This window comes from Petromyzon marinus, chromosome 4 (assembly GCF_048934315.1).
Source record: "Petromyzon marinus isolate PM22_M1 ecotype Great Lakes invasive population chromosome 4, UKy_Petmar_22M1.pri1.0, whole genome shotgun sequence".
NCBI classification, from domain to species: Eukaryota; Metazoa; Chordata; class Hyperoartia; order Petromyzontiformes; family Petromyzontidae; genus Petromyzon; species Petromyzon marinus.
Window position 1 is genome coordinate 15512917 of NC_133670.1, and position 24722 is coordinate 15537638.

General features: G+C 40.0%; 2 protein-coding genes across 10 annotated transcripts in view; one reads left to right on the top strand and one right to left on the bottom strand.

The window, feature by feature from the left end:
- Positions 1-4700, top strand: part of LOC116938641 (SWI/SNF-related matrix-associated actin-dependent regulator of chromatin subfamily D member 1-like) — a 22043-nt gene extending 17343 nt beyond the window's left edge. For 3 of the 4 annotated variants that reach the window (XM_032946049.2, XM_032946048.2, XM_076058063.1), the window contains exons 7-13: positions 180-281; positions 1021-1182; positions 1605-1702; positions 1802-1940; positions 2335-2457; positions 2758-2859; positions 4184-4700. In XM_032946049.2, the coding sequence (XP_032801940.2) occupies positions 180-281; positions 1021-1182; positions 1605-1702; positions 1802-1940; positions 2335-2457; positions 2758-2859; positions 4184-4237 (780 nt within the window). In that variant the 3' untranslated portion in view covers positions 4238-4700. The remainder of the gene's footprint in view (positions 1-179; positions 282-1020; positions 1183-1604; positions 1703-1801; positions 1941-2334; positions 2458-2757; positions 2860-4183) is intronic. The other variant, XM_076058054.1, reaches the window with a different exon arrangement.
- On the bottom strand, positions 4059-24488 carry LOC116938638 (autophagy-related protein 9A-like). 6 transcript variants are annotated; one of them, XM_076057978.1, is made up of 17 exons: positions 23897-24485; positions 20174-20315; positions 18425-18472; positions 16310-16370; positions 16048-16197; positions 13856-13997; positions 12207-12614; positions 10955-11118; positions 10172-10348; positions 9906-10059; positions 9553-9732; positions 9131-9355; positions 8324-8613; positions 7461-7587; positions 6766-7123; positions 6317-6471; positions 4059-6051 (listed from the first exon to the last, which is right to left on the bottom strand). In XM_076057978.1, the coding sequence occupies exons 2-17, from the start codon at positions 20277-20279 to the stop codon at positions 6046-6048; spliced, it is 2751 nt and encodes a 916-aa protein (XP_075914093.1). In that variant the 5' UTR covers positions 20280-20315; positions 23897-24485; the 3' UTR covers positions 4059-6045. The 6 variants fall into 6 exon arrangements, with proteins under 6 accessions (XP_075914093.1, XP_075914085.1, XP_075914076.1 ...); XM_076057970.1 differs by having other exon boundaries at positions 4059-6471; positions 20174-20285; positions 24305-24488; XM_076057961.1 differs by having other exon boundaries at positions 4059-6471; positions 24305-24488.
- Between the last annotated feature and the right edge of the window lie 234 nt (positions 24489-24722).

The following is a 24722-nucleotide window of genomic DNA, read 5'->3' on the forward strand; positions in this document are numbered from 1 at the left end:
CAAACAGTGGACCTCTGCAACAGGTCCATTCACAGTACTTGCAGTCTAATCTTGGGTACACATTACCGTAAGTTTGGACATATACATATGCTGAAAACTAAATTATAATTTCCAGCAGATATTAATGGTTTGTGTTGTGGTGGGAGATGTATGATTTTTTAACTGTTCCTCTGTTCCAGTGGCACCGCACATCCTCCACCCAGGAGACAGACGGATTCCAGGTGAAGCGTCCAGGTGACGTCAACGTTCGTTGCAAAGTGCTTCTCATGCTGGATTATCAGGTATGGCCAGGAGTCTGATTATAACATTGAGAGGTTGCTCCTTCTCCTCTGCTACCCTTGATTCTGATTCTCATATTGGGTCATGCTGATTTCCCTCCCCGCGTTTTAAGTTCAATGGTTACATAATGGCATTTGTAATTTCTCCCACCCTTTGCCCCACCCATTTCCTTCTCCTGGTAGCATAAGAGATGTTGCATCAATCTCTAATGATGTTTCAGTCCAATTCACAATCTGCGTGGGATTATGGTGGTTGAGATTGATTTTGTGCAGTGTCATACCACTGCTCAGTCTTCCCAACCTGCGTTTTTCGTTTTTTTCGTTAATATTTTTCATTGGCTTTTGAGACATTTACCCTGTATGGCATCTAAAAATGCATTCGTAGCATTTTGATACTGTATATGTACAATTTTTATGTCAGTGATGACAACTTAAAATTACAATCAACAGTGTTGAACTGCCTCCAAGTTGGATAGTTTGTGGACATGGTTGCTGGTAAAATATAGGTTGAATGAAAATGTAAACCTTTTATGTTGTCTTAAACAGTTAATGTGGTGTACTTAAAAGCAAGCTAAAAGTGCATGTCACAAAGGGTGCATTTAAGTGCAACATTGTACCAATCTACTGTCCTGATTTTATTGTGAAAAAGTCTTGTAATTTCTTAATGTAATCCATACCGAATGTTTGTTTTTTCAGTGTATTGCAAATGAACTTTGCTTGTCTCCACTGCCGTGTTCCACAGCCCCCACAGTTTAAGCTAAACTCACACCTGGCTCGCTTGCTGGGCATCCACACCCAGACTCGGCCCGCCATCATCCAGGCACTGTGGCAGTATATTAAGACACATCGCCTGCAGGACTCTCATGAGCGCGAGTACATCAACTGTGACTCCTACTTCCAGCAGGTCTGCAACCGGGAACCCCAATGGTGCCCATCTCACCACATGCTGCATCGATATAGTGCCCACTGCCACGTAATAACATTACAAAGTGGTGTGCATTTACTTACAGGTGTAAAATTGTATTCTTTGGGTATTTCGGTAAAGTCACGTAGATAGGTTCAAAGAAAATAATAAAAAATACCAAAAACTATGTTTCAATCGCAATGCAAGCAGTCATCAAGCTGAAAAAAACAGAGGAAAGCTGCTGAGGCAGACTGTTTTAAAGGTTTGAAATGGGTGTAGCCGAAGGGCCATAAACAAAGTGGGCGGGGCTATTGATGTTAATGTGAGATAAATTAGCATGTTCATGGAAGATCAGAGGACGATGGCTGGGTGTAAATTGTAAGTTGAATTAACTTGTTTCTAAAAAATTGTACACTGCCCAGATTTTTGACTGTCCGAGGATGAAATTCTCTGAGATTCCTCAACGGCTTCATGGACTCCTGATGCCTCCAGATCCCATTGTCATCAACCACACAATCAGGTAGTGCGCGAGTCAGGTCCCGAACTTGATAGTATCAGGTATACTGCATTTACATTGATATAACAAGTCGATTCTAAATGTATGATGCGATATTGTCAGCAGTGTTGACCCGAATGACCAGAAGAAGACAGCATGTTATGACGTGGATGTGGAGGTGGATGACATGCTGAAGGCTCAGATGAACTCATTTTTGCTGTCGACAGCAAGCCAGCAGGAGATCGCCGCCCTTGATAACAAGGTATCAACCAACTGCACTTGCCCAGCATGAACGTGCCTAGCCACCTTGCAGATTATTATGGCTTTTATCATCCTCCATGCTTTCCCTTTCTTAATGAATCCATAAGTATTGTTTCATTTCCATATTTTAGCACCAGTTTTGTATAAGTCAAAATAAAGTCATACATGTTTTCATGTTGATTTTACTGAAATTAATGGAACAGTTTAGAGTGTACTATTGAAATAGCATGTTTTTCTAATTGGCATATTTTCACTTTCCACACATTGCCTAAAGTCTCTAATTTTTTTTTTTATGAAAAAGCAGCCATTGAAAATTTCAGAATCACAATAATGAATTCTTTGTTCCAGACAAGATCAGCCGATGTGTACGGCCTGCTCATGTGTTGCTTCTGCAGATCCACGAGACAATTGAAACGATCAATCAGCTCAAGATCCATCGCGAGTTCATGCTTGGCTTCGCACAAGACCCACAGGGTTTCATCAACGACTGGCTGCAGTCACAGAGCCGCGACCTCAAAGTAGGAGCCCTCTTGGCTCACATGAAACAGTTCATAATAAAACAGGATTAACAGTGCACCTGCTGTAGTAATGATTGTATCCAAGTGTTCCTTTTTAAAATAATTAACATTGCTACAAAAGTATTATTAACATTGCATTTCTTCTACTTTGAAAATTCCATATTTAATAATGTAGAACAATAAAATGCAAATGTACGAGGGTATTTGCAGAAGCAGCAGGCTGTGCCTCCCATCTGATGGAGTGCTGATTGTCTGTTTGTGCATTGCAATTTTACTTCCTGTTTTATATTCCTCCTGCAGACTATGACAGATGTTGTGGGGAACCCTGAGGAGGAACGGCGTGCTGAGTTTTACTTTCAGCCGTGGTCGCAGGAGGCTGTCTGTCGCTACTTCTATTCCAAGGTTAAACATGATTCTGCCTACAGTGAAATTCACTTTCAATTCAGCTTGCCTGTTTAATAATTTAAATCAATGCTGTTATTGACAAGGCAATATTAGATGCCTTCTCATCACTTTAATCATAATCGCCAGCAGCTTGATCCCCTTAAAGGCAACCTACAGCCAACAATCTTCATGAATTTAATTGTATTTAAACAGATTCTACTTCAGAAAGCTGTCCTGCATGATGTTACCTTAAAACATAATTACATGGCCAGTCCAGTAAATTTGTGGTCCAAACATGTCAATGTATTACTGGGTTAAACTCATCTTCCTTGATGACTGTGGCAGATCAAATAAACCTAACCCACAATTACTCACTTGTGAATAAGTAAATATGCGTTTGTTCTTTAAATCTCCCATCATTGTAATGGAATAAAAACAATCTAATTTAGCAAAAAGGATTTCCCCAAATATCCAACCTTATTCAATGCATTTCTGCATGTCTGCAGCATTTGTTCATCTCATATTGACAATATCAGGCTGTATCAATGTTCCAAGTTAATATTTCCTTGCCATGAATAGTATACCTAATAATAAGCCATTTTAATAGCCTTCAGTTGCTATTATTTGTTCATTTATAATTTTGTAATGTGAAAATATACGATTCCAGATCTTGCTTTATTAACTCAAAGCATGCGAGTAAACATGTTGTCTTTTAAATAACAATGGTGAAATGATTCACACTATTATAAACCGTCTTGAGGTAAGGTGCACATTTCATGTTATCCTTGAATTGGCTGACATGAGTCACATTAAATGTTTCAATTTTATGTTTAATAGTCTGCAAAGCATGACATGCTGCATTATATTGTTTGTGGAATGATGTTAATTCGTGATTAAGTTACCAGTAGTCTATGGTGTCGCTGTTTAAATGGCAGACAATACAATGTAAACTGCTGCATTCATGCTACTAGACATTGCTGCAAATTATTTCCTGGAAATGGGTAGCCAAAACCATCCTACTCCCTCCCGCCCAAATTGTTCTTCACTTAAAACATTAACCCGCTCATCTAATTTCGTGCAGTCTTGCGGCAAACAGCATTTTCACAACTTCGAAGGTTTACAGATATAAGTGTTAATGATTTATAACATATAGACTAACATTACGCTCAATGTCATTGGTCCAAGTATTCAGAATAATTGCCATTAACACTTGGAAGTATTTGTAACTGGCAGCACATTTATTCACGAATACACGAGTTGGAACCATAATGCAAGATCATATACAATGTACTTGAATGTCCTTAGGTGCACAATTTGTTGCTTGCATGTGTTGTACTTATAGGTGCAGCAGCGCAGACAGGAGCTGGAACAAGCCCTTGGCATCCGTAACACCTAACTGCATCAAGTTTGGCCAGCCACAGCCATTCCCTGCACAGTATTCGTCCAATGCACATGCGCGTATGCCCACACGTGGTTAAAAACCAAATTGCTTATTACATTTAAAACGTGAAACCTAGTATTAATATTGAGCCTCCCAAGCAAAGCTTCGGGATGATTTTTTTTCACTCAAAAAAAGTAATGTGATTTATTTTAATATAGTAATTATTAACAGCATCCGTGTAGTGTATATCTGCTTGAAAACATGCACTGCTTTAACTGCCGTAAAGTTTGTACTGCTTTATAACATTTGTATTGTGTAGCCTCTGTGAGCTTTTTGCAAGCCATTTGCAATATCTTTATAATAGCGCATCTATGTTTAAATCAGTGTTTTTTATCTGACGTTAAGGGACCAAGGCACAATATTTGTGGTGCACTTTGAATGCCGATAAACTGATGGAAATAAAGCTTTTTTTAATGTCCACAGGTGTTCAGAAAGTGAAGAATAAAATTATTATTTTCTTGCATCAACAAAACATGAACACGTCATTTGCAGTCAAGTTTACAAAACGGGCAATGGTTTTATATTAATTTATTAAATATCTTACAATTTAACAGTGCATCGCTATGAAAAAAAATCTATTTGAAAATGTTTATATTACATTCTTATATTAGCGTTTCTTGTACAATTAAAAAAAGTGTCAAACTGAGCCCATGTTTACAGGCAGTGGAATAACAGCCTTAAAATTCCACTACATGGCAGTGTATGCAAGCTTCCACCATAACTTGCATACGCAGAGTAATTTTTACACACGTATTTTACATATTCATCATTATAACTTTTCATTACCTGGGTAACTTGTCCTTTTAAACACACGCACGCACAAAGTACATGTATTCATAAGCAATGGCATGGATCAGACGGCTTAAAGGTCAAACACCGCCACCCGGTGGGATGAGCTTTTGGGGAAGTGCTGTCTTACAACTGAACAGAGATCAGAAACGGTTTTAAGCTTAGCATATGAGCACCATAAATATATCATTAATAGGTAACTTTCAGAAAATAATTTCTTTTCAGATTGCATGTATTAGTATTACACCATCGTTGTATTTGTGTATGTTGTACATAGCACAACACATCTTAACACTTAAGTATTAAAACTGTTAAAAAAAATACAATTAAAATAATGACCATGTTGTTCTCGGTATACTTGCAGAAAGTAAAAAGTGGATGCGTGAGACTTACATTCGAATAGTTAACATCTAAGCGGTAATTATTTACAGCTCGGGTAATAACCTAGGTTTCAATGGTTACATTTATAAAATATGTTTGTTGGCCAGTTTTTGCCAGGAAGAAAATGCTGCAGCATCTGTTACCACATTTGTCTATCGGTAAATTCACAACCGTGTTTTTACCTTTTACTGCAGCATTAATGTAGAGAATGTGGCTTTTGACCACCGATTCAAAAACTGTTAAGTTTTCAATATAAACTTGCAATCTAAGCATGCATTAATGTTTTAATACATTTTCATATCAACAAATTAAAGTACGTAAGAAAAGTTAAATGCCTACGCAGGTTAAAGAGATGTGTTTTTAAAGCTCTAAGGAACACAGTCATTTTTTTCAATTACACAGTGGACATCAATTGCAGTAAATGATGCAGACATTTCCATTTAAATTAAACACAGTACATGCAGTACTTGTTTTGTTACATTGAGCACAATCACCATTGCACAGGATGCACACACCCTTTTGCCACTGCTGGCCAAATGAGATGCCAGTAATTGTAGAGCTCACTTCCATTTTTTCCAGGAGCAGCCGTTCATTTAATTCTGTGATGGAAAGACATTGGTTCATGTCATTTCAAAGTTAAAATATTGCTTTGAGAAACTAAATATGCAAAAAAAGGTCAACGTTGACAAAACCTCTACTTTTTTAACAAAGGAATAAAAAAACGTACCTGGTTTTAAATTTTTAATGCAAAGTTTTTATACAGGCAAGACATGTTTATCCTTATATACTTTGTTACCTGCATTAGTAATGAACTATAAACTCATATCAAGTGTTAAGGAACAGCGAGTGGAAAGTGTAAGCAACCTCGTTGATCTGTTGCGGGTTGGGAGACATGCAGCTGGGCACACCCCCATGTGGGTCAATGGTCCCCAATCCAGCCATGTCCTCCTGCCAGCCGCCCATGGGCATTAACCCAAACCTGGGAGAGCCTTGCTCGGGCTGCAGCATATTTTCCGATGCTTTAGGGGTCAACATGAAAGTGTAGCAGCACAAGCCATTGACACAACCATGAAGAAAACTAGCATTGGTTTGCACATTTCTCAATAAATTTAGGCAAAAAGACAATTCCGTCAGTAACAATGTTTTCCAAAATATGGTTTAAGTTATTTTACCACGTAAGAATAAGGCACTCAAAATTGTTAAACGAAAGGTGTTGCATGATACTGTAATGGAATTCTAATGTATTCAAAGATTTTTTTATTAGTACTGGTCATTCTTGGAAAAAGACAACGGGTGAAGTTTCGAGTGCTCACCTGATGTGCCACCGTAGTGCCGAAAGGGGAACGCACCTAGTTCTGTGTTCTCTCTTGTCACCATTAGCCCCAGGCTGTCGCCGTGAGTGTCCTGCAAGGAGCCAATGTTGGGTGGCATATAGTCCCCAGAGTGGCCTATGCTTGCAGAAGGAGACACATACGTCTCTCTTTGGCCCGAGCCCAAAACTGAGCTTGAGTGCGAACCAGAGTTCGAGCCAGTGTTGTGCAGCTGCAAACTTGACTCCCTGAAACCAGACAGGGCGTTGACCTCGTCCATTGTGTCATCGTCTCCATTGTTCTCAGGCTGCTGCCAGTGGTACCGAGCCTGGGCGTCGCTTGTCGCATAATTCCTACGTGCCTGGTTACAGAAACACCATGAGACAGTTTTCAGCAAATACGTCAATACTAGCATCCTGATAAGCATAACTATTTCTGTCAAAAATGTTGGAAACCCATTTTATTATTGTTCAATATACCAAACTTTGTTGTTTACACATTTATTCAAAGGAATACTGTTTAACATACAAACTTTCTTGGGAACATAATACATATATAGCAGTTTGTGTTACTTTATCATTTCAACGTTTGCACAAAATAATTTAACAAAACGTAATTACTCAAATATGCTTTTCGTTTAAATGCCCCATGTCTAATAAAGGTATGGATATTGTATGGCACAAAATCTAGTAAGATACCTCATGCATGTAGATCGCGTGCAGGCTCATTTCGGCCGAAGCAAACTCTGATAATATGCTGCTTTGTGAAGGACCTTCCCTGAAGCTGCTGCCTACACTGCTGGAACGGAAATCCGTTCCTCCGAAACTGCAACAGTGTCCAAAACACATTAAATTCAACAATGCATTGATGATACATGAGACACGACTATGAAACATTTTCCTACAATTCTGAGTGTATTTGTTTTTCATGGGGTGCTCTTTACACAATGGCATATTTTGGAACACTATACAAGCGAGAAAGAATTTGCATGCAATCTCAAATATTTGAAAGTGCACCCCAAGTGACAAGGTTGCTGAGGCACTTGGCCTAAAAACGGCATTAGTCTGCCAGCAGGGGGCTTTGATTGCTATGTGTAATCCCAATTTGTGGGTACATTTGAGTTTTTCCAAATTTTTACCATTAATCTTGGGACCTCTTTCCAGTATCAACATATAACAATAGGCTTTTACCCTTACTGGCAATGAAACAGGTGTTAAGATGTTAAAACACGAAACTGAAACCTTTTGCAAGGAATCATGTCTGCATTAACCACATATACTTGTGGTGAACATGCAAACAAAAAAAACATGCTCTGGTAGTATATGCATTGTCTTTGAAACTGATTGGTCCACACCAGAGAGAGTGCGTATACTACCAGAGCATGTTTTTTTGTTGGACAATACTAAGGTTCAAACAAGAGCTGATGTCTTATGACAAGGTTGGTCTCTGTCAAAGCAGTCTGCATTATATTCACATGAAGATAAGGACCTGTCAAATCTAAAACTGATACCGGACATTTACTACCGTGATAAAGTTTTCATTATGAAACTATGCTGTATACCTGACTTTTCCTCTACCACCGGTGCTCATGGACATGCCCCCCACAGCGCCAGTGGATGAGCCGGGGCGTGCGGTCACAGTGGTATTTCCAGGGGTGGAATCTGGCATCTCGGCGAGCTCCTCCCTGGGCCCCGGAGTGAGGGACGCAGATGGCATGGAGAGCGACATAAGTGCTGTGGCAGCAGCCGTAGCCGCAGACATTTCAGGAAGACTGCAGGTGGCGTCGCGTGTCGATCGGTATGCCGTCAGCGAGGAAGGGCCTCCCAACATGCTGCCCAGCAAGCCGTATGGCTGCACAGAACACCGAAACGTAAAAGAGAAGCACAATGTTCCCGACTTGAATTCAATCATGAATGCAGTAAAAACTAAGTAATAAGACACGGAATAGAAATACTTTAAAGTACACCATGACCCCAAACTGATAAAGCCACACCACGTGTTCAATCTGATTTGCACAGTAACTTGAGAGTGCACATAAAGCAGATTATGCTGGTGATTATAAAGTTCTCTTTAACACTGAAAAAACCTCATGCAGAAAAAAAACCTGTACTTTTAGTATTACAAGTGTTCCATCAGTTTCATCTATCGGCTACCAAATCTTGTAATGCGGCCTGCCCAAGCCCACTTTTCTTAACAAGCAATGTCAAAATTTTTGGATAATGGTCCGTCATCAAGATTAATAACAGCGGTCACCAAAGAAGAAAAGACAGTCCATGGGTCAAAGCAGAAATGTATACCACCTAAGGCAGCAAAACATAGCACTAAAGCATTATCTTGTTGTGCATGCACCGTTTCAAATGTTACTGACCCCTGATTGCGACTCGATAGTTTGCAATGAGCTGAAAAGCAGGGGCTGCGGATTGGCAGTGCTGTCACGCTGCACTTGCTCTCTCAGCTGGTTGAGATACACATTGCTGCCCCGTGGTGGGCGCCAGCGGGGATTCGAGATAGCGAAGTGAACAAGAGAGAGCTCCGTCTTCCCGTCTTCGGCTTGTTGATAATAGGATGCTTCTGTCTGCCCTGCTGACATCCACTGTATTTTAAAAGGGAGAGAAAAATGTAATTACCAAGTTAAGTTAACGCAATGGATTGATATTTGGCTTATTAATTAATTCTGAGACTCTAAAATTGTTAAGCCACTTAAATTAATTAAAGTTTAGCATTCATATGAAAAAGATAAAATTGGGTAATTATCACACGACGACAAAGGACAAGGATGAATCCACAGACCGTGGGGTTGCCATGCCGGCGGATGTCCATCTGTGCAAAGGAGCAGACATCGCCCACGCCCACCACCTCCACAGTGAAGTTTCGGAAGAAGTCGACAATCTCCAGGGCCTTTGGCCTCACACCAAATATGAGGATGAAGGGTGTGATGATGGGGCTCAGCAGCTCTTCCATGATGAATGCCTATTAGCATTTTGGACGCAAAAAGTTTCTCAATTACCAGCCATAATTGTTTACTCTTGTTGTTAATTGTTTACTCACTGTAAAATATAACCATAGCAATCAGGGAAATAAAAACACGCTATATACACATCAGGGTATACATAAACATGCATTGTGGCTCTTGTAGTACTTACTGCCTTGTACTGGAAAAGTTGAGAAAACTCATCTCTGGTTTCTGTCTTGTGGGCTATGCCCTTCCAGTGCTCGGGCATATAGTGGATGTGAGCAAGAACTGCCTGTAGCAGGTGTTCAGGGTTCCACACCAGGTGTTCATCTGGAATAAATGCCCTTTGGAAAGGATCACAGAACATATCGAGGGGGTGGTTAGAAAAATATTCTAATTGTCTAGATACGGAAAAAAATGAGGGATCACATTTGGGAAGAAATCGTGCTCACTTACCGGCAGACGGTGAGCAGTACACCCAGTGCCGTGATAGCGGTCAACACGTGTTCCACGGACAGCACATCCTCATCATACACCGTAAGCGCCAGCAGCACAGCCAATAATGAGCCGGCAAAAAACGTCACGTTCTTGGCAAGCACAGCCATCATAGGTGCCGTAAACGAGTCCATGTACCTATCCCCACACATCAAGAGAGAAGCCCCTTGAACGGAAGGATTCTGCACTTTAAACTTTACAATAAGCAGTGAGACAATTTTATTAACAAGGCAATTACCGAACTTGATTAACAGTGCAAGAATTTCATTGAATCCTCATGGATTACACAAAATATTTAGCTCAAGGATGCTGGCCTGTCATGCATAAATAACCTATCAATTGCAGGCACTGCAAGTATCCCAAACACCCACTAGCATTTGCATCCTTTACTGCCACAATTCAAAACCCGCAGCTGTATCCTGCTTTAAGAATGCGAAGAGCTGTAGGGAGCCCTTACTATCCGACTTCAGCGCAGTAGTGGTTCCATAACTGTCAACCCCTTATCAGTGCCTACCTTATTTACAGACCAATTCAGATCTTATTGGTCACCCCGTGCCCTTATAAATCTCAACGTTCATCCTACAAAGTCCAATCACAAGGGAGAAACACAAAAGGCAAAAAAAATGTTGCCCATATTGCAACGGCTGTACGCCGTATGAACCTGAAAACTCAAATTTCCCTGTACACGAACACGGGCAAATCGTATGGGTTAACAGGTATGTGGTTAACGTGCGGCACAAGCACCTGGCGGCGTGGCGGTATCCACGTCCCAGCCGCGCACGCAGCTCGTGGTCCAGCTCATTGAGGTGGCGCAGGTAGAGCTGCCCATACAGGGACCAGCGGCGCGCACCCAGGCTACCGGGCTCGCGCTTCAGCACTTCCGCATACCGGAAGAAGGCATGCAACACCTGGCCAGAGAACCCCATTCATAAATGATAGATTCCATATACTGTACACAAAGAACCTCATATACAGCAGTGAATAATTAAAATATGTTCAATAATCTTACATTGATACATTTTTCCAGAACATGATTTCAATGAAAAATTATATAAATGCAGTTAAAAAGATCGCTTGCAAAAAAACGGATTATATGAAATTGGCAATATGATCACAGTCGACTCTCGATTATTCGCACCAATGATGGAGAGGACTGCCGCAGAAATAAAAAAATGCGGATAATCTAAAAATAGAAAATTTCCGCAGATCTCTACGCCAAAAAACACTAATATTGGTCTAAATTATGTTTAAGTTAAGAAAATTTTGCTTGTTAATGAACAAAACTAAAAATTTTATTTAAAGCTTTCGTGACTGCAGGGATTCATATTCTTGGTTCTTTCGGTAAAACCACAGCAAGAACATTTTCTTGCTGTGGTTTTCACACCTGATGATGATTGCTTGTGTTGCAGTCGAAACGTCGTGAGAATTTTATTGTTTTATATTTTTATTATTTTATTGTTTCCCTTCTACGTGACTTTACCGAAAGAACCAAGAATATAAAACTAAAATTGGCAAAAAAATCGAGCGATCGATGCGCGTACTCAGCGATAGCAGTGCCACGGCAATAAAAATAAAACTCCCTCCACTTGTAAAGATATGCAACTATTGTACTGCAGAGGCGATCACGTGAATTTTCGTTTTAACCGGAGCACATATTTGTTTAGTTTAAGCATGTCACGTGTAAACAACATTTCTAAGACTAACAATGTATAACTGTTTTTAGATTATTAATTTGGGCTTGAGGGAAAATCCACGAGTCATTCATGCCAAAATCTGAAGTGCGGCGGTTAATCCACAAATCAGATAAACCCGCACGTGGATAATTGAGAGTCTACTGTATTAATTTATCAGGCGTTCTGATATTCATGCAACGTTTTGCATTTGCAAAAGTGTTGGCTTACAATCTTTTTAATGGGCAGTGTTTGTGGAAAATGCATTTCTGACGTGCGACTACAGCACTGGCAGCGCACTATATGGAATGTCGCACTCACGGTACCTGCCAGACGACGACTAAGGGGCAGAGGACGAGGTTGGCAAGGCCAACGAGCAAGATAGTGCGGCCTAGTCGCTCAGCCAGCTCCAGCCGGCAGCCAGCCCGCTTGTACTCGGGCCGAAGGCTCCAGGCACTCTGGAATGGCGCGCCAGGGCCCCAGAAGAGCAGCATTTCCAGGTTGTATTTGAGGCCCTGCGTGAGGAGGGCGCTCTCGCCGGCGAAGGGCACGCGGACACGCACGGGCAGCAGCGATTTGTTGACCATGGCCACCAGATAGTTCTTGAAGCGCAGGATACGATGGTGCATGTCGAGCTCGGTGAGCTCGCGCTTGTGGATGCACATTTGCTGCTCTTTCTGCACTGCCAGCACACGCTCCTGAACCTCCTGCCACGAGAAGTTCTGAAGCTCTGCCTGTACGCGCCACCACACGAAAATGCACAACTCCATATTTACATGACAATTCTTCTCTGGTGATTTCATGGTGAAGGGAATTTTGTGTAACGTCTCACAAATTCAGTGTGTAGTAGCAAAAATCTGGATGGTAGAGATCCTTAGGATAGATATTCAGCCTTTGGTCATTTCAATACCGGAAGGCCCCTCCAACGCTGTGTCAATCACAGGGGTTGTATTACCATACTTAATCATGCGTCAGTGTAGGTTAATGAAGTTCAGCTATACATCGTCACTCATGTTTGCCATGGCTGGGAACCAAACTCAGGATGCTAAGTTCCTAGTGCAATGAATTAACTACTGTGCCACCGAACGTTCACCTTCATTAATCCACGTTTGCAAATTATCTTTAAAAACATTTCCAAATCTTGCCAGTAGGGGGTGGACTAAGCATGAGCCTTGATGTTTCCAAGCTTATTGGAAATCAAAATGATCTGCTTTCGTGTTCAGTGGGTATTTTCATGTTTTTACCACTGTAAATAAGTGCAATCACAATACAGTATTTCTGGGTAAGAGGTGGAACCTTTCAGATATTCATAATACAGGTTTTATTGCTTTGCTCTCCAACACACCGGTGTGCTGTACTAGTAATGAATTGGCATGTTCTGTTTACATGACAAACCTTACTAGTTAACTGTCAGGTGGTGGCGGTTTAATGACACATATTTACACGATCTGACCCAAAAAAAAGATTTGTATTATGGATATTGGCCGCGAAAGCCTACGTGTTAAACTCAGGTATTGTCAAATAGAGGTCATAAATATATGCTTCATCAATGAGCTACATGGTTGCCATACACAACACATAATAAAGTGGCATCGTGTTCTTTTAGGGAAATCCTCAGATCTATTCAGTTTAAAACATACCCTCTTGTTCCATTTATACATATTGCTCTCTATATTAAATATGCCTGATCTTACCAAAGTTACACTATGGGAATGTAATAAATATCCAAAATATATTACTTTAAATGCCATGACCAAAAACAAATACCAAAACCATGTTTATACTGCACCACATTATCTAAAAATGTTAAAGGCATATGCAATATATCAGTTTCGTCTCATTGTCATTTCTATTATAACTTTTAAAACAAGTCAGCTCATAGCAACGTACATACATAAACAATATATACACGGTGAAAAGTGTCACAGGTGTTCCACACATTTTCTCAAGGCACCCACTGCATGTGCCCACTAACCATGGGGATCTTGAGAGCGTTAATGTAGAAAGCACGGATCTCTAAATAGCTGGAGAAGTTGTAGATGACCTTGATGAGACGATACAGCCAGAATGTCCCTGCCATCACTATCAGGAAGATGATCCAACTGTTTCCACGAATCCTGCTCATGCATCAGACGAAGGGAGCAGATTACCGCCTCTTGACATGTGCAGGTTTTTATGTGTTTACAACTGCAAAGCAGTTTAAGATTTGGAGTTGTTTTTCATCAACAGTATTATTGAATCCCTTCGTTAAAGACCAAAACACATGTAATTACAGATATACATATCTAGCTCCCATTGAATGATTCTATATTATAAAAGGTATCCACTTCATAAACTGCCATACTTTTAGCAGTTTATAAAACATTTTTTTTTATATGTCAACACCAATTAGAGCTGACAATTAGTACAATTATCCCTTACCTAACATAGTATAAAAAACACACATATGTGATGTTACACATAAATAAACATGTGCCAAATCTATCTTTAATGAATAACAGATTGTGTACAGTGCTTACTCAGTGTCATGGGTTCCAGACTTTGTTCATGTTAAAATTATTTGAAATAGCTGTTTAGAAATTATAACTGCATACTTAATTCCACGCATCTAATACTGATGACAATTCTGTAAACATTAACACCATATGGTGTTAACAGCACCTGTGTATGTCCCAAGGTTTGCACTGGGAAAATGAAACACGTGAGCAAAGCATGTGACTCACTCCTAATTTTGTCCTTGCCACGCACACACATTTTCAAAACAAAATGTGACCAACGCATGGCAACAGCCTGTCTGTGCTTTTCTCAATATAAATTGACGCAGGGGCTAGAATTTACCCCACGCTCCCTCCCCCCCCCCAGGTCAAAACAGGTGCTAGTTCATAATTGCTCGCACATATCCTCATAGTGGCTGTCACCTAACTGGTGGCACCAAGAATACACATCTTGACTGGTGTGAAACGGAGATACTTCAGTCCAACTTGGCAATGCACAAATTATAAAATCCTTCATTTAGTTGAATATATTTTCGTAATGAAAAAATATTAGCATGTTTTAAATGTGAAATAGTTCAAAAGTACTTTCAGACATTTTTTTACCAAATATTGGATGCCCTCTGAATCAATAAACCAACTGGCAACAAACAACTGAGAACGATGTAGTTCATGCTGTTCATCTCACAATGACAAAAATATATTTTAGCAAAAAATAATGAAAGGCATGAAAATAACAACACAACAGTCACCAACTTACATTCTCAAACTCCACTTACAAACAACGTTTGGCTAATTAATACATTAGTGCAAATTATTTCCTTTTCAGAACGTGAAATGTGCTACACACTGAGATACATTTAATCTACTTCACAAAGGTAATTTCACACTTTCATGAGCAGATTCGAAAGATTAACTTCGAATGCAAACCTTCAAATTATGAGGCAGAGCACAAATTTCAGTTTTAGCATTGATTCAATGCATGAAGAGTGTTTGTATTTTTGGTTGAATAACGCTTTTATCTGAAGGCAATATAATACTTTGTAATATTGTTGTGAATGTGACAGCCTGATAATTGCCATCTGAACAGAGCGATTGTGCGCCAGAAACAAAATATCTTTAAGTGAATGGTCTTTCAAAAAAAAACTTCCCCCCCCGGGTAGAAATAAGTATTAAACTGTAGGCAATGCTAAAAGACAGAAGAATAGTTTTGTAAATACCACAGGTATACCAACCCAAGTTCAAGAAAAAAAAGCATATTCAAAACACAGCTGCCAATTATTTTGGCACAGTGGTTCACAAAATGTCATGTGGTTTTGATGGACTCATTCACGTAATAGTAATGTGTCATATAATACACTATAATCAAGAGCAATGTTTCAAAGGTATAAGACTGTGTATTAAAAGTATTGTAAATCATGCAGTTTATCACTCACCACTTAATTGTGTATATTCCCTTAATTAACATACAATACAATAAGGACTTATGTTCAGCACCTTTCTTGGAAACACATCTCAGAGTACCTGTCTTTAGTATTAGTCAGAGCATTGAATCATTCAGAAGTTTACATTATACGTACATCATTATACTTGGCCACTCGATTTGAGCTCTTGGCAAACCTGAATTGTACTGAAAGCATGTGTGAAGGTCAAGACTTTAAATAGACATTCCTACCTCTCGGTACATTTTTCACTGGAAAGCAAAGCATCGTAGAGAGTCACTTTTCTGCTGGGTTGTGGATGTACTTGCTTATTGGCAAAGAGGATATCGTAGTCCACACAGTTGATCAGAAACGTGGTGAAGGTCACAACAAAGAGGAATTGTCTGTAAAACAAATGTGTGATCCAGACGTGAGATCAACAGGAAAGACTATATATGCTTAACACAGTATTCACATTTGTATCAACGAAATAATTTTGAAAAAATATATACTTACACCAATTCAAAGAATTCTGCTAGCATCATGCAGGCAAAACCATGTTTCTGGTGGAAATGATATATGTAATACATTTAATTAAGGAAAAGGAGGGGAACAATCAATGTGTTGTCAAGTTAAAGTTAAGAGTTCAACACAAAAGCTTCAGCAATAAAATTAACAAACGTGTCACCATAACAGCCTTTCATGGTTTACTGTTTAACCATCAAATGTGAACAGGGGTTATAAGTCATCATACTATCCCCCCTTTATGGATGATAACTTTATTATAAATACTATGCTCTATCAATAATGTTTAATGATTAATTGTTTGAGCAAAAAGTACAAGGTCAGAATGCTAGATATATCTGATTTTGTCACTAGACATTATACTGATTTATTTGCCCAAAAAACTACATTTTCAGAGTGAGTCTGACAGTGTATATAACATTGAACGAAAGTTACTGTGAAGTAAAACAGTAGTTGTTTTAAACAGAGCCCTGAATGTCATACCTGATGGGAAGCTCCCAAAACCCAAACAAATCTCTTCTAGGAAATGTGCCGAACTAAACAACTATCTCAATGGAGGTAAAACAAAGATAAAATGGTGTGGAATATATTACATTTCTACACGTGACGATGGAAAAATTACTGTACAGTCAGCAGTGCCAAAACGTAAGATAATCATCTTCACAAACATAAACATCAATGTGCAAATTTGCATTTCGATGTATACACAGGCTCAAAAATCGGGATCCAATTACAATAGCTGGTTAGAGAGTAACTGCAAACCTTTGAAAAAATTCGGAAGGTTGGGAGTTCAGTGACCTACAAACAATTTAGGACATTTCCTGGAAGAGATTGTACATATGATACTCACAACTACCACAAGGTTTTCCAGAAACGGCAACATTGGGAAGTCTTATTCTTGGTTCTTTCGGTAATGTCACGTAGATAGAAAATAAAAAGAATAAAATAAAATTCAAATTAAAAATAAATTGAAAATAACAAACGCGAAAAACCCACGACGTTTCGATCGCAACACAAGCGGTCTTTTTCCGCCTGATGAAGACCGCTTGTGTTGCGATCGAAACGTCGTGGATTTTTTTGCTTTTATTATTTTCAATTTATTTGTATTCTTAATTTTATTATTTTTATTTTTTTATCTACGTGACTTCACCGAAAGAACCAAGAATATGAATTCCTGCAGTCACGAAAGTTAAGTCAAAAATTGGGAAGCCTGCACCATTTTAAATGATTATGTGTAAAAGGCTATTATTCGTATACCAAAGTAGTATTAATTGAAAAAGTTAAATGTTGCAACAACAAAAAGTACATATTCACTACATTCCCAAATAAAAATAATATATTAGCTGAGAAATTAAAATCAGCCTCACCAATGGGAAAATGTATATATTTTATATAGTATTTATAAATGTAAAATATCTCAACATTTTCATATATTTATATAACATTGTTGATAAATTACTTGATAACATTGTGGATAAAAAAGAACAGGCAAAAACAAATATATCAACACGTTTCTCTACTGTCACTAAGAGGAAAGCGAGATCTCAGTGTGTCAGAAAACTGGCCTGGCATTCTTAAGGAAAATGATTATGAGCTACATAAGATTTACATTAGCGACAACATAAATATATATTTTAAAAATTGCAACAAACAGCTTGTTAGTTCTCACCCCCATGCAAAGCATTCAATAATGCCATCTTGAGGTACAATTACATGGAGATGCTATATAATTCCAGATTCAATGTATTTTAATAAAGGAGTCACCACCGCTGCCGACACATACAAATCACGAGTGCCCTCATGGTAACACTGCAATTCACCGTATTTGTTTCTAATACAGCAGACAAGTGGCAATTGTCAAATGCACAGGTTGTTCAGAGAACCAGACCTTTAGGGGCATAACAACAGGAGGATGTGACCTCGTTTTCCAGTAGTTGACATAATGTACATCCCCAGCTGCCAGAAGGTTTTAATGCAGTTAAAAGACAAAGCAATAGGGATCAATGAATTACATTCTAAAAGATTGCTGGTCCTATCATCCTTACATGACACCATTCCTGAAAGATTAAAAACACTTAAATATTAGAATTCCGCCACATAAAAAGGATATTCTTGTGAAGAAGTAGTCCAAGTTTTCAATGTGGTTCCACCGGGCTGAAATAATAAAAATATATACTTTTAGAGCATTATTAATATATATTACATTTATCAACTTTTAAAAACAAAGTCATATCATTGCTATATATAATTCCAATTTATTAAATTACTATTTAGAGTGCATTTTAGTAGATAAAGGTTAAGTTCATGAATGTGCTTCGATAATATATCTGACATTTTACGCTTAGAAGCAGAATATCAGTATACAGCCAAGCAGAACGTCTAATTACTCATCCAGATAACATTAATCTCATATAAACATTAATATTTTTTAAAAAATTTCTTTGAACCTATCTACGTGACTTTACCGAAAGACCCAAAGAATATAATAAAAAACCAGCTAACATTAATATAAACATACACATGAAACAAGCAGTTATTTAAAAACAAACAAATAATTTTCCACAGCAATTACATAGGCGTTACTTGCGTAACACGCTCCCCCAATAGCGCAAATTTCGCAGGTACGCAATTCATCTATTAGGGTCATACTTCACATACTTACGCGATGCGTTTTCATAGTTATATGCTCAAAAAAATGTTAATTTAATATAACAATATATAGTTTCAATTAGAAAATTTCAAGGTAAAAAAATATATTTCTGATGGCGTCATCACGTCACAGGGCTGGGCATAGCCATTTTAAATTTGCTAACTTTGTTTGCATTGTCTGCTGCTCACAGAAGCGTTCAGTAACTTTTATAATAAGTAACCTTTTTAATCTTATTTGTTATAAACTTCTTAAGTATTTTTTTATATTATTATTACGTATTAAATGTATACGTGCGTGGTAAATTCAGGGGTAAAATAATTAAATTATATTTTTGGTAACACACCCCCCGTTTTCACATGGAAAAATAGGCTTCATCCAGCGCGATTTGACTAACGTGCCGTTTTTCAGGAATGCGTGTCACGCTTTATGCGAGGGACACCTGCATTAAAATGTAAATGTAAGACAGTTACTAAAATTTCCCTACCATGCCGTTTACAAAGTCACCTCCTTATAGATTACTTCCTTAAAATAGCACATAACAGGACACCACTCACATGACACGCATCACTTTTAAAAATATTTTTTTTAGAACCCAATGTTCTATGTAAGCAAAGCTACTGTACAAATTTCCATTAAATCAATAGCTTTCTAAATGACATCAGGGTACGTAACAATGTTTATCATAAGCTACAACATTCAGGGTGATATTTCTCGTTATGTTTGTACCGCATATCATTATGGGGCTTTTAATCCTTGCAGATGAATACGAAGCAGTGACAAAAAAACACATGTTGACCTTCAGGGGCACAAGAAACCACATGACTACAGTTTTATACTTCTGAAGTAAATAATTATGAATACAATCTGAAAATGTAGGTTCAAAACACTGAGTAAGCTCGGGTTTTGTATGACATGTGTTTTATCTCGTTAGTCAAGTCACCAAATGGTGCATCTCTTGGCATCGTCTATTATGTGCACCGTAAAATACAAAACAGCTAACACATTTCTCAAAAACGTTAACTTTACAATACGACCTGAGCCATAAGTCTAAGGGACAGTGCAAGTGAGGCAGCAAGCCAGGAACACATGTTTGTAAGTATTTTACATCTCCGTTTCCTTTCAAGTTTAAAAAAAAACATTCACGTTAAAACAAAGCATTAACTCAATTCAATCAGGCAATTAAACAGCGAGTGAAAAACGTGTACCTTTGCTGCCCTCGGGAACGTGCACGAGAACCTCCCGCTCATGGTTCGGGGACTCTTCATCATCGTAAGAGTCCAGCCTGCGATAGCCTGTTTCCGCTTCCGCCATCTCTGTCTGGATCGATCAGCGCGCGTCTTTACATGTCTACAGCAGATGCCGGTCGGTGCATAACCCTGCACATATTAATATCGCTCGTATTCCATTACTGCATTGCTATTTTTGCATGACATGTTTACTTCATTTAATAGATGCTTTCATAGATATATATGCTATGCTTTACATACCAACTTACAATGGTTAGTACAATGCGTTCTGAACCCGCGAACCCGAGTTTGATTCTTGGACACAGCTGACATCAGTGGCGAGATGATATATGAACCGGTCCTAAGGGCCTCCTTGACTAACCCGCAGAAACGAGCATGACGAAGTATGGTGAAACAACCCTATGACCGACACGGCGTGGGGGAGGTCTTCATTCAGAAATGGAATGACAAGAAGCGGTAAACATTACTACATATTTACATATTAAAGTTGCTCTACATGCCATATTAAACTTTTTTTAGCTCATGTGCTATTACTATCCCAAATTTTTTTTAAATCCACAGGTCATACATTTGAAACTTTATGGAAACATCTTAAATTTATAAGACAAAATAAGCGTGATTCTATACCCTGGTTATTATTACCAACAAACCAATAATTTATCAGATGTATTAGGTGGAATGCTGATAAACTTATTTTCTCAATCATTTTTGTTCACTTCATCTTACAATTAATATGTTTTTTGTATTTTTATTACAACTCAACGCGAGCTCGGAACAAGACGCCGATGACAACGGCGGGGAAACAGAAACTCCACAAACAGCAACCCGATTTTGGCGTGACAGGGCCCAATGAAGGAAGAAATGCAAATCAGATGCTGGATGAAGGCCGCTACCGCTGTCATTCATGGGGGGGTATTTTACCATACTTCACGATTGTCAGAGCAATTTGGTGAAGCGGGGGTCAGGAACAGTTCGACTCTCTCTCTCTCGCCACTGTTGGCCAAGGCAGGGAACCACACTCAAAGAGACCCGGACTCATAGCACTGTACAATGCGTTAAACACTGTGGCACTGCTCCACTCGCAGGCTATGAATCACCGCAACACTTGACAAACTTGCCTAGTTTGTGTAACCCATTATGTAAATAAGCCCACATTTTAAATTCGAAATAATTCATCGTTAAAATGGTTCACTGCACAGAAATGTATATATATTTTAAAACATATGAAAACAGTCATGCATTATCCTTCATTGGCATCAAAACTCTGCAAGTAAATATATACACTTCGTATACTGTACACGTAATAACAAATGCTTTTTAAGGTCGTTTATACTCTCTCAACAAAACCATTAACCCTGGTATGGCTTTCACATTAGCTGCGTGACTCAAATGTCAGCTCTCCGGTTTTCCAGCCTGCTGTAAAGCACACATTTACACTGCTCACTATATGGGGTGCGAACGTAAACAGGAAGGTGACGTTTTGTTCTACAGTGTTTACGCCACGAGGCAAGAGCCAAACGCTTTAGGAGAGGATTCCACCTCTTCTGTACAAGACAAGAGACAGACGCTTGAGGAGAGGATTCCACCTCTTCTGTACAAGACAAGAGACAGACGCTTTAGGAGAGGATTCCACCTCTTCTGTACAAGACAAGAGACAAACGCTTTAGGAGAGGATTCCACCTCTTCTGTACAAGACAAGAGACAGACGCTTGAGGAGAGGATTCCACCTCTTCTGTACAAGACAAGAGACAGACGCTTTAGGAGAGGATTCCACCTCTTCTGTACAAGACAAGAGACAGACGCTTGAGGAGAGGATTCCACCTCTTCTGTACAGGGTTGCAAGACAGCCACATTCCATTTCTAAACCTCGTCACCTTTCCAACAAACGAAATTGAGCATCATGACTTTACGAATTACACGTTGGGATTGCGATCTACCAGCATCAACTTTTGTCTAAGAAAAACCTCTCGTAGTTATCAATGGGAAAAAACTGTACTTTTAAAAAGGGAAGCGTTGACCACAAGTCCATTGTTTCGGTTTGTTACAGTGACTAAGAATAGTCGTAGCGGCCTTTCAGTGACAAAGAAGAGTCGCTGGTCGAGCTGCTACCAGAGTAACCTTCTGACAGGCGGCAGACCTGCAGCCACAGGAAGCTGTTCCCATTACCATGACCCCAAAACCGTCAACTTTGTTTGACCATTCGGACATTAGCAGGCATACCAAAGTCCTGTGCTTCCTTCCAGGTCAACGCCCACATTTTAGCGAACGAAGACTCAAGAGCAATACAGCACTCTCACTGTCCGTCACATACTGTACTGTCAGAGTGAGGTGGTTGTACGGTATTTTTACGCTGTCGTGTTGTCCATCAGCTGGAGGGGCCAATGAAATGAGACTGCCGCGGCCAAAAACAATTAGCTTACAAGCTTAGTCAGCCAGTGTCGGCTTTTGGGCACAGCAGATGGCCAATAGCTACGCTATACAGATTCACACAAATCTCCCTGCCTAACAAGTCACTCAGGTTTCCCTTACAAGAGTGACCACATCAATGGGCTCTCTTTGCCCGGTGAAAGGATAGTGGCGAGCTGGGCCAGTGTGTGCCACCCAACACTCACATGAACAAAGGCCTAGATAGTAAATGTTTCACCAACCTTACCTCCTTCGAAGCATACACAACACCAAACAGCTCTTAGCTTGTAGATGTCTACCTAGGATGTGTGTTGTGGGCTGCCAGGTACGCATTTGAAGGTTTGCTATGGAAAATTACGTCACATGTGCTTTCATAGCACTATAATCATGACAATGCAACGTCACTCCCGAATACATAACTGAAATTGTATGACGAGAACGTTATGGGACCACAACAGACAATACGTTGGGTGTGTTTTTGTTAAACAAAGCTTCAAATTTGTGTCAGTCTCGGACACATAGCCTAAATACACATCTACGGAATGAAAACAATTTGTTTTTGGCCTTGCGTCTTTGTCAAACAAAGAGAGCCATAAACATGCCCCCTCTCGTCTGGTAAGACAAATGGCATCGTTGCCTCACCTGCCACATAGTTACATATGAACAATGCACAATACATATCAATTAAGTCTACGATTACCAGAACCAATTGATTCTACCGCTCAGCTTGCTAAGACATATGCCTCCGGGCCTTAACTCTCATAGGATCAGACGAGTGCCATGACAATGTATTTCCTCACACAATTAAAAAAAGGGCCTAATGTAAACGGATGTCCTCTATTAACTACGTAGGCAAGCGCCATCAATATTCCACCTCACACCTGGTTAGACAAGCGTTAGGATTAACCTCTCAGCAACTGGTTGAATAAAGACTGTATGTAATACCCCTTCCTCATCCCTCTTATCCGCTTAAAAAACAAGACCACAAACGATGGGGGGAGGGCAGAGGAGTGGAGCGGCGTCGCGGTGGTGAGCACAATGTCCTACGAGCCCTGAAACCCAAGTTCGTAACCAGCCAAGGCGAACATCTGTTGCGAGTGAGATATCGACCGGTCCCTGGCCACGGTCCCCTAAAATCCCTTCAACAAACCCAGCAAATGGATCTATCTCTCACCCTGGCAAAATAGCGGCACGTCAGGCACCTTCCTCTCTCATCACCCTGTTAAAGAGACCTTGCCAAATTAATTACTGTACCAGTACAGACACACAACTCACCTGGGTCAGGCAACGGCCATGGAGTTGACTTTGCTCGCAGAAACCCGCTGACGTCAAGACGACTGCCACCGGAAAACTACAAAAAACACGGGAGCCGACCGCACGCACGGCCACTATAACTCAACCCTCCCCGCAGCGTCAGCCCGTAGGGGAGGCCACCACCGCCGCCGCTGTCGTCAACCACGCGCGCTCCGCACTAAACAATGAGGCGAGCGCTCGCGATTCCTACGCGGCCGATGACGGTCGTCCCGATACCCCCCCCACCCCCTTCTTAAACCTCGACACCGCGTCAAGCTGTCAAAAAAACACAGCAGCAGCCGCCGCCTCTCTTCCCTTCGACGAAACTACTCGGCTTCATCGATGACTCTAAACGCTACGTGGTATTTCGTACATTTCTGTTGTATGTACCTGTTGTTTTAAAACGCATTAGGAGTCCGTCTAGATTGGCTTCGTGCGTTGTTATATATTTTTTTTATTTAAACGCGCGGCGAATTGCGAGAAGCCGCCGCCGCCGCCGCTGCCGCCGTCACAGAGCAGCGAGCGGTCCGGTAAACAGACGGCCGCGAACTGACGCGGAGAGCCCGCCTACCCGTGACGTCACACAGTCGGACGTGACGTCACTACGCGCGCGCGTTTGTCGCCACAACAAGACCTGTACAATAACGTCCCTGCTTCAGCAGCTCTCCCCGCTAGATTTTTTTTTTCACCTCACGACGATTGCTCGTGTTGCCATCGAAACGTCGGGATATTTCTATTATTATTTTTCTATCTATGTGGCTTTACCGAAAAACCCAAAGAATATGAAAACAAATTTATCAACCCCGAC

Coding starts and splice junctions, on each gene's coding strand:
- LOC116938638 (XM_076057970.1), bottom strand. CDS start 20,279: ATGGCGGAAGCGGAAACAGGCTATCGCAGGCTGGACTCTTACGATGAT. Junction 10,349..10,954: donor GGATACCGCCACGCCGCCAG/GTGCTTGTGCCG, acceptor GTGTGGGGATAG/GTACATGGACTCGTTTACGG. Junction 6,472..6,765: donor GCACTACGGTGGCACATCAG/GTGAGCACTCGA, acceptor TGACCCCTAAAG/CATCGGAAAATATGCTGCAG.